Source organism: Nannospalax galili, unplaced genomic scaffold (genome assembly GCF_000622305.1).
Source record: "Nannospalax galili isolate Female #2095 unplaced genomic scaffold, S.galili_v1.0 scaffold287, whole genome shotgun sequence".
In the NCBI taxonomy this organism is placed as follows: domain Eukaryota; kingdom Metazoa; phylum Chordata; class Mammalia; order Rodentia; family Spalacidae; genus Nannospalax; species Nannospalax galili.
This window is the reverse complement of record NW_008357493.1, coordinates 2,028,177-2,038,176: the sequence shown is the minus strand read 5'-3', so window position 1 is coordinate 2,038,176 and position 10,000 is coordinate 2,028,177. Positions and strand designations below refer to the sequence as shown.

Sequence of the window (10,000 nt, the reverse complement as noted above, 5' to 3'; positions counted from 1 at the left end):
GTGTGTGTGTGTGTGTGTGTGTATGTGTGTGTATCCATATTAAAATTGAAGTTAGGTTAACATAAAAAGTAGAGTATGTTAAAAACAAAGATCAACTAAAACTAAGAACTCTCATTGTTAGTCATGTTACTGCATTTCACTATGATCAGGCGCACTCTCCAGGTTCCTTCTGTCTCCCATCTGTGGAGTGCATACCACACGTTGGGCGCTGCTGCCATTTGAAATGTTAGTGCCAGTGGGGAATTCACACACAGGAAGGGCACTTATTGAACCCTGTGAATCAATCTCTTCCTCTGTGAGGGCTGGGGGTAGGACATGCCCCACTGTGTGTTCTTTGGCCTTCTGTCTCACGCAACCAGATTCAGAGCTGGCCTGGCAGCCCTGTGGTAGGAGTCTAGGACTTCTTCAATCATTCATAAAGATGGGGCAGTAACTTCCCATAACACGAAGCAGGTGAAGGCTGTGGTCTCCTCTGGTGAAGGCAACCCTACACTGCATGTGACAGGAAAGGACAAAGTCTCAGGATAGAGTTAGCTCTTGATGACCTGGTTCTTGCAAGCTCATTGAAGCTTACCTTTTAGGTCAGGGCAAAAGTTCTATTTGAGTGATAGAAATTGGAACCACCTGCTTGCTAACAACTGACAATGGGGAAGGCAAGGGTATCCTATGTTAATTTACAAATGACTCACTGCACCCCCACTGTGGTCAGGACCAGTTCCTAAAGTGCCTCAGACTGATACCTTCCTAAAATACAACTATGAATTTCTAGGAAATAAAAGTGAAAACACAGCAGATGTATAATCTACAAGTCCAACATTAATTCTATTCAACAGTCATTGTCACATGAAGTCGAGGAAGGAGCTGCTCTCGAGGGAACTGAATAGGGTTCCTCCCAAGCTCACCTCTTTCCTCTTCTGCTGTGGCTGCTGTGACAGACACCAAATGTTCACTGACTGCTCTCTCTGATATTTCCTAGAGCCCTGATCCTGTTCCTGTCAAGATCTAGTCTTACCCCAGGCCACAATGCCAAGGGCCATGCAGATAAAGCTGACCCCACCCCCTCACCCCAACCCCCAGCCCCTCACTGCTGGTACCACCTTGTTCCTGATCAGTGATGACTGCTGCTGCATGGGTTCAGCATCTTCATCCTTTCAATCCTGACATTTCACCTCACTCACTACTTTTCTTAAACTCCAGAAAACCTATAATGATCTTGATTGCATGATGCCAGCCTTGTGTGCTCTCTCCCTCATTTTACATGACATTTGAGAGCTGCTATCATGGGTCATGGGTTAAAGGAGTATTTAAAGCAGTAGTAATTTAATAGTTAGGATTCAGCTGACAGCCTCTCCAGGCCTGGGGAGCCGGTTTGGCTGTGGGTGGCCTGTGCCTTTTGAGGGGTAGTTATGGGAAGACTTTCAGGAACACTTTCTAGCCAACATGTGGGAATGCTACATTACCTCAAGACCTAAAAATAGCTGGATGCATGTGTACCTAGTTCTCCTATGGGCCATGTTGTTGGCAACATAGCTGTCTCCTGGCATTAAAACACAGAATGGGAACAGATCACCACCTCTTCTGTCCTCTCCTAAATAAAGGCCAAGATCATCCCTTATCATTTTGCCATATTATAAAATGTCACATCTGATCCATGCCCCATTACCCCTTATGATTCAGTTTTTTGTTTACTGTCATTCCTGTTGATGGTGGCCCTCTCCATTAGGGAAAAGGTTGCTTCATCTATCCTACTTATTGAGACTTGTGCTATTTTTCTTCATAGAGTCTGACAAGATAGCATCATCTCTTCATAGCCTCCAGAAATTCGTTCCTACAGAGTATGCCAGCTATACACAGGAGCATTATCAATTTGCAGGCAAGAAGATCATCATCCAAGAATCCATAGAGAGTTATGGTGCGGTGGTGTGGCCAGGGGTGAGAACTGCTACGATGTGATATCTGCTTTCTGGAGATAAGAGTTTATATATGTGTTGCCTTGGACAGTTGGCCATGTGATTTTTCACCTTCTGTGGTTTCTCAAACTGATGGATGATAATGTGGTCCACCAGCGGCTGGTGCTATGCTGCTGGTTCAACAGACACAGCATTTCCTCCAGCAGCACTAATTTGGCTTGAAGCAAAATCCTCCCCCTACTTCCTTTCCTGCCTACGGCCTCAAGTGCTCCACCACTCAGCTACCCCCAGTCCTAAGAAATATTTCTTGAAACATTATTTTTGTGTGGCATAAAACTGACCACATTGGAAATAGAATGCAAAACTGATATAACCATTAAAAAAAATCAAGAATTTATCGTTTAGATAAATAGCAGTCTCAGCTATTCATTTTATACCTCTTTCCCAAGGTAGATGGTGGATACTTCAGGAGACATTCAGGAATCATTACTCTGCCTCTCATTTCCCCTGCAAAGAGCCTATGAAGATGGTATTGAAACAGACCAAGGTCCATATCCTCAGGCTGTGTGATTATGGGCAGTCATTCGTCCAGCTTTCATTTCCATATTTAAATTGTGGGCTAATAATGGTAATGTCTGGTTGCTCACATGGTTGTGACAATTACATGAGGCACTGCCCCTAGGCCCAAATTAGTTGTACTTAGTGATATAACATTATTCTTACCTATCTCACAGCTGAGGATGTGAGGTCTCAGCAGACTTGGTAAACCTTTACTCTGCGGTACTCTGGGGCCAAGTACTACTGATCTTTCCTCTCCAAGACTGTCTACCAGATTAGAAAGGCTCAAGAGCAGAACATCCCAGGCCTTCTGAGTTGCACTGAGATTGAAGATTCTGATTCAAGACTGTTAGGGGAGAGGGGGTTTGTGACTGTATTTCTGAAAACTATCCTAGTGGTACATATACACTGGCTGGGGAGTTGTGATAGAGGCTCTGTGACGCACGAGCAGTGATGAACAGGGGTTCCATGGGATTCTCCAAATGGTCCTGGGGAGTGGTGGCAAGTGAAAGGGAGGAGAGCTGCCAAGGCTTTTGGTCTCAGGCTCTGCCCTCTACCTGAAGAGTAGGCTCTGAGTGCATGAATAGGATTTCCTCCTAGCAAGGGTTGTCTTTTCCCTAACAAGGAGTTTGAAAATACCAAACCTTCCAGTTTCCTAATCCAATACATCCAGCACACAGATAATTGTAGTAACAGGTATTAGGAATACAAAGGTTTCAATGTGTCACACACCAAATCAGCCTTTCTTGGGACCTCTGTTTCAGACAATTATATGAAGTGTATGCAAAATGGGAAATCTGTGTTTTCTGTGCAGCTGTCCATGAAAAAAAAATACTGCACAGTTTGCTTGACGGGATAAAGAGTGAGGGATTTGGAATGTCAACAATCATAGCTATGCTTGAAGAAGCCTTAGCCTCCAAAGGCACTTACATGTCGGTGGGGGGGCAGGGCTACCTCAGAAGGACGTTCAGCCATATTCACAAGACCGCTTATAGTGTATGTTCTCAGAACCACTCTAGGTGACACTTTCTATCAAAGGCCCACATAAGAACCCTCCCCTTAACAAAGAACTCCTTCTTGCTACTTGCTACTCTCACCTCAAAGGCCTCTCCCCATCTTTCCTCACTGGCTTACCTCTTCCTGTATCAGAAAGGAGGCCCTGATTTCCCAGTGGCCTCTATTCTTCCCTGCCCCACCTGGTCTCCTTTATGTCACTTAATCCACAGCAGTTTACAACTGGTTTACATGCCCTTAGCCCTGCCACCAATGTACCTTGACAGCACAGATCATTATCCAGTCAACATGAACACAGTATGGAGTGAAGTACCTTAAGTTGATTTGCTGGAGATGGTGAGCGTGGCATGTCTGGGAATGCTCCCTGACAGATCACCTCCTGCCTAGATCCACGATAGTAAGTGGAGTCCAAACTATCCAGCTCAATGCCTTTCATTTATGTTTGCATGCTCGACCTTGGCCTATGTATACAGGGATTGTCACTGTCTTATGATTAACTCTAGTTGCTTCCAAGGCATTGCTAGTTGACATTTCATTGACATAACACTTTGTGAGTCAATGCAAATTAATTGTCCAGTGTCTCTTTGTAGATAGTTAGGGCGCGGTAGTCTCCAGGGCTGATCTAGACATGCGGGATGCAGAGGCACACCCCGACCTCCAGAAGCTGGTCTGCATCTTTAACAAGCTACTCAGGACATCGGAGACATTGGAGTTTGAGAGATACTACTGCACTGACAGTGTTTCTTAGTCACTTAAGATAAAAAGCAAAAGGGAAAACTGTCCAATGTAACAGTCCCAACTAACCTGAATTTTGGTAAAAAGAGCTGGGAGAAAGGTGTTCAAGTTTAGGTAACTTGGGCATTGGAGATGACAGCCCCTATTTCCCTGATTCATAAGAGCTGAGTTAACTGCTCCTTTTCTCTTTTTGAGATAGTCAGATATGACAGAAGCAATTTTACGAATCTGTCTCTCCAGTTCTTTAGGTGGAATTTATTCATACTGCAGAAGTACATATATTACGGCATTGTGGCACTGAGTACCTTTTCTTGGGGGGGAGGGTCCTTTTTGAGACAGGGTCTTCCTGTAGCCCCAGCTGGCCTCTATGTAGGCCAGGCTGGCTCGCTCTCACAGAGGTCTGCTTTCCTCTGCCTCCAGTGTGTGCCACTACGCTAGGTTTTGTTTTTTGACACAGGGTCACACTGTAGCTCAGACTGGCTCAGCCTCCCACATGTGGGGACTGCAGGTGTGAGCCACTTTCTGGCTACTTTGGTTCTTATGAACACTTAGTATGGTGAAAATATTTAGTAACATTTTTTATTGTTCAACTCTAGGTGTAGCGGGGAGGTCCCAACTTGTTTGACATTGCAGTTGAAAATTGTTGTTAATGTCTTTTAGGCTACAGCTTTGTGCCAGTATTTGGAGGAACATTCAGAAGAATTAAATCTTCAAGATGCTAAAATACTTGAAATTGGTGCTGGACCAGGCCTTGTTTCCATTGTGGCCAGTATTTTAGGTCTGTTTACTCCTTCCTGCTCTTGATTCAAAACTTTTCTAATGTGACAGTGATACCAAGTCCTTACTATCTGACAGGCTGTGTGTGGATTAGACTGGCCATTTTGTTTAATATCCCCCAATGTCATATGGCAGAAATCATTACTTATTCAGAGATAACTTCTTGGAGAGGTCAAACAACTCCTTCAATCCACCTAGTCTCCATGCGAGGAAGCTGAGAGCCCAAAGTTCTGACATTGAATCCCTCTGATACTCACAGAGGGAACAGAGGTTTGAGTTGGTGTGCACCGACATCAAATGTGTGGTGACCAGAGAAGGTGCCAGTCATCTTCAGAGAGCTCAGGTCAGGACCATAATAGGGAACTTAATTATGTCAATATGCTCAGCCTATGCCAGTGGAGGCAAAGTTGAGAAACCTATATATTCCTTGTTTCTCCTTAAGTAAAGGATAACATGGCTGGCCAAATGTCTCCAGGCAATTATTGCTCTCTCTCTTCCTCTTAGGAGCCCAAGTCACAGCTACGGATTTGCCCGATGTTCTAGGAAACCTTCAATACAATCTTTTAAAAAACACACTGGAATGCACAGCTCATCTGCCTGAAGTGAAAGAACTGGTATGGGGGAAAGACCTGGATCAGAACTTCCCTAAGTCAACTTTTTATTACGATTACATCCTGGCCTCTGATGTGGTCTACCACCACTACTTCCTGGACAAGCTGCTCACCACCATGGTGTACCTTTCCCAGCCGGGCACCGTGGTGCTTTGGGCAAACAAGTTCAGATTCAGCACCGATTATGAATTTTTAGGTAAATTCAAGCAAAATTTTGATACAACACTCTTGGCTGAATATCCAGAGTCATCAGTCAAACTTTTTAAAGGGATACTAAAATGGGACTGACATGTAAGGAGCCTTTCAAAACATCAGTGTATCCCTGAGGCTGTGTTAGAAGTTGCATTGACAGATTTCTTTTATGAGATGGAGAAGGCAGTGCACTGCAACCACATGTATAGTTAAGAGTAACTGAAACTCATGATATACAACAACTTTCTAAAGTAGCTAGATGGCCTCGTCAGTCTATCTATAGAGTATAACAAACATGAAAGCAGCTTTGTTGATTTCCAAAATCCTCAGGTGTTTAATAAATTTTACATAAATAGGTTCACGAACAAGTGGATTTCTCCTTGCTCTTGCTGTTGTAGAGTCCAGATTTTACACGTGCCAATATACTTTTGTCATAACTTTTGACACTGGGCTTGACAGGGTCTCACTGTGTATGTAGCCCAGGATGACTTTGAACTTAGTCTTCCAATTACAGGTGTGCACCATCATGGTTGACATATTGTAGTTTGAATATTTATTCAGACTTTGTAGTGGGGAGAAGATATAATGAACTAAAACTGAAAAGTATGCAAACTGCTGGAATGAGGAAACCATTAACATCTTAAGAACTTCTCTAGAGGGGCTGGAGAGACGGCTTAGCCGCTATGAGCATTTGCTGTGTATCATGAGGACTGGAGTTCAGATTCCAGCACCCATATAACAAGTCAGGCATCCAGCAAATGACTGTAAATCCAGCTCTGAAGGCTCTGACGCTCTCTTCTGGCCTCAGTGAACCACAGACCCATGTACCTACACATACACTCATGCAGACCCACATATATTTCTTTAAAAAAATTCTTTAGGGCTGGGTGTGGTGGTATATCCCTTTAATCCAGTACTTGGGAGGCAGAGGCAGGTGGATCTGTGAAAGTGAGGCCAGTATGCTCTATATGGTGAGTTCTAAGTCTGCTGGGGGAACAGGGAAAAAAAAACAAAAAACAAAAAAACACAGGAGTAAGGTGGTCAGTAAATGAGGAAGACACCCAGTGCTTCCATAGCATGTGCACACACATGAACACGTGCAATAAAAACCCTCAAGATACCCAGTGCTTCCATAGCACGTGCACACACATGAACACGCAATACCCTCTTTCCCATAATGAAATTATAGGGTTAAATTTCTCTTCTGAGACGGGGAAAACAAAATTCTGGCTACCATTACCTTTTAAATCATTTTTTTCTGGTGATTTTAGCTTAGGTGGTAAAGGAAACAAACAGAATGTGCAAATTTTAATAAAAACTACAATATTCATGGATGTGATGATGCTGGGCCAGCATAATAAATATTTTAGGTTTAGTAAGCCACATACTGTTTCTTTAGAACACATATTCCTTTAAGATATTTTTTCTTTTACAATGATTTATACAAAGTTAATCACTCTTTAAAACTAGACTTTGGTTAGGTGAGGCCTATAGGCTATCCTGCCAGCCCACAGACCTAAAAGGCTCAATATTCTTTATATACTCTAGGCAGAAATACTTGGAAAATTACTTACAATAGCAGTATCAAACACTTAGGACTAAGTCTATTAACAGGTATGCTAGAATTCTATGCAAACTTAAAGCAGTATTTGAGAAAAAATAAAGATCAAATTTGTGCACTGGAAGAAATTTCAAAGATGTGAATTTTCTACAAATTGACCAACAGATTATGTGAAGTCGTCAAAATCCCAACATACATTCTAGAGGCTGGAGAGATGACTCACTGGTTAGGAGCACTTACTGCTCTTCCAGATGACCTGAATTAGTTCTCAGCTCCCACATTTGGTAGTTCACAATTCCAGCTCCAGGGGAATTGGGATGTATGCGCATACCCACACACAGACACATACATACACATCATTTAAAAAAGTAGTAAAAATAAATCTTTAACAAAACCCAATATACATCCTTGCAAAATTAGTTCATCTTGTAGATTACAACTGCACAAAAATGAAAAGGCCAAGAGGTGCCAAAATACTCAAGAATCTAGTGGGAAGGCTTGCTTATAAAATCAAATATTTTAAAGATGTGACAATTGACATAAATTCTATTAGTTGCTAATATTAATACATATTGATATTTTAAGATGTGAAATTTCAAGTTACCTGTAAATCTAATTTTCTATAAATTTAAGGGCTAAATTAGCATTCTACACGTAATTTCAAAGATTTGGTTGCTACTCCCTATTAAGAATGTGTGTTGCCATGCATGGTAGTACACATGTTCAATCCCAGAACTCAGGAAGCAGAGGCAGGCAAATCTCTGTGAGTTCAAGTCCAACTTGGCCTACATAGCAAAGCTACACAGTGAGACCCATCTCAAATACCAACCCCCCAACCAAAAACCGAAACCCAAACAACAAAAACAAACAAATGTTGGGGCTGGAGAGGTGGCTCAGCGTTTAGAGCACTTACTGCTCCTGTAGAGGACCTGGGTTCAGTTCCCAGCACCCACAGTGCAGCTAACACCACCCTGTCACTCCAGCTCCAGGGGTTCTAATGACCTCTTCTGGCCTCTGTAGGGTACCAGGTATGCATGTGGTGCACATACAAGCATGCAGGCAAACATTCATATACATAAATCTTAAAACGAGTGTCCCAGGCCTTTGGTGTGGTGATGGGTATGTAAAATACTCACGAATTGAGCTGACTGTGGTGACACACACCTTTAATCCTCAGCACTTAGGAGGCAGAGGCAGATGGATCTCTTTGAGGTGGATGTAGTGAGTTCCAGGCCAGCTGGGGCTATAGGCAGACCCTGTCTCAGAAAACCCAAAAGGGAACAAAACTACCACCACCACCACCACCACTACCATGAAAACGCCCAAAACAAAACACCCATGAGTTTTGCTGACTGGATAAGATTAAAATTTAAGAACTCACAATTTAAGAATTCATTTCAAGATTCAAAAACTTCTTGAAAAGTAAGAGTAAGGCCAGACCTAATGGTGGAGGCCTTGCAATTCTAGCTACTCCAAAGGCTGAGGCAGGAGGATTCCAAGTTCCAGGTCTGTCAGTTGACAGCACCATGGGATAGTCATGGGATCAATGGAACAAAACAGAGTTCAGAAATAGATCCACACTTGCAGTCAACCAGTTTTCACAAAGGTGTTATGGTCATTCAATGGGAAAGTAGTCTTTTAAACCATGGATGCAAGAATAGTTGTAAACACCCATCTGCCCTTGAATCTTGTCATATTTTATACATAAAACAAAACCCAACAGAACCAGGTAAAATCCTTGTTGCTTTGGATTAGACAAAGATGTCTTAGACATTACCCACAATGTACAACTTATAAATTAAAAATATGTTGCAACTGGACCTTTATCAACATCAAAAATCTTGTTTTTAAAAAGACACGATGAAGAAACATATGAGGAGAAAATTATTTCACAAATGCTGATATAAAAAGGGCTTGTGTCCGACATACATGAAGAACTCCTACTACCCAGTAACACAATCCAAGTAAAGAAGAGTGGACAAAAATTTGGAAGAGGCTTCACCCAAGATACACAAATGTCCAATAAGCTCATTATTTATTAACATCAGAGATATTATAACACAAGCACTAACTGGCTAAGGTGACAATATTCAGTACTGATAAGGATGTAAAACACCTGCAACTTTCACACTTTGCCAGTGAGAATTTAAAATGGTATAGCTATGTTGGAAAACAGTTTGCCAGTTTCTTACATTAAAAAGTCCAGTAAACAATACATATTTTAAAATATTTCCCCCAATAACTACAAATAGTCATCAACTGGTAGATGGACAAACAGAATGTGGCTGTTTCTATGTCAATGTATCACAGGACATTACTTGGTAGAGAAAAAGAATTAGCACAACTGGCCTGCAGTGTGGACAAAACTCTAGAATATTACACCAAGCACCAAGTCTAAGAGACTGCACATATTTTCATCCCACTTATAGAACACTTCTAGAAAATTCAAAATTGTGACAGAAAAGGTCATAGTTTGTTTTGGAAAAGGGGTAGGAATGGAAATTGACTACAAATAAATGATTGGAAATGTTTAAAAAGTAGGTTGTTCTGGGGAGGGCCAGTGAGATGGCTCAGAACGTAAAGGTACTTGCTGCCAAGCTTAATAACCCAAGTTCAATTACCCACAGAGGAATCAACTCCTA

At 42.1% G+C, this 10,000-nt stretch overlaps 1 protein-coding gene across 1 annotated transcript; it reads left to right on the top strand.

Annotated features, from left to right (window-relative positions):
- The first annotated feature begins 1,023 nt into the window (after positions 1-1,023).
- Mettl21c (methyltransferase like 21C) lies at positions 1,024-5,925 on the top strand. The gene is made up of 4 exons (XM_008855163.1): positions 1,024-1,090; positions 1,781-1,932; positions 4,878-4,995; positions 5,499-5,925. Exons 1-4 carry the CDS (start codon positions 1,024-1,026, stop codon positions 5,891-5,893), a joined length of 732 nt encoding a protein of 243 aa, XP_008853385.1. The 3' UTR covers positions 5,894-5,925.
- Positions 5,926-10,000: the final 4,075 nt, after the last annotated feature.

Coding starts and splice junctions, on each gene's coding strand:
- Mettl21c (XM_008855163.1), top strand. CDS start 1,024: ATGCCAAGGGCCATGCAGATAAAGCTGACCCCACCCCCTCACCCCAAC. Junction 1,091..1,780: donor CCCCCAGCCCCTCACTGCTG/GTACCACCTTGT, acceptor TTTTCTTCATAG/AGTCTGACAAGATAGCATCA. Junction 4,996..5,498: donor CATTGTGGCCAGTATTTTAG/GTCTGTTTACTC, acceptor TCTTCCTCTTAG/GAGCCCAAGTCACAGCTACG.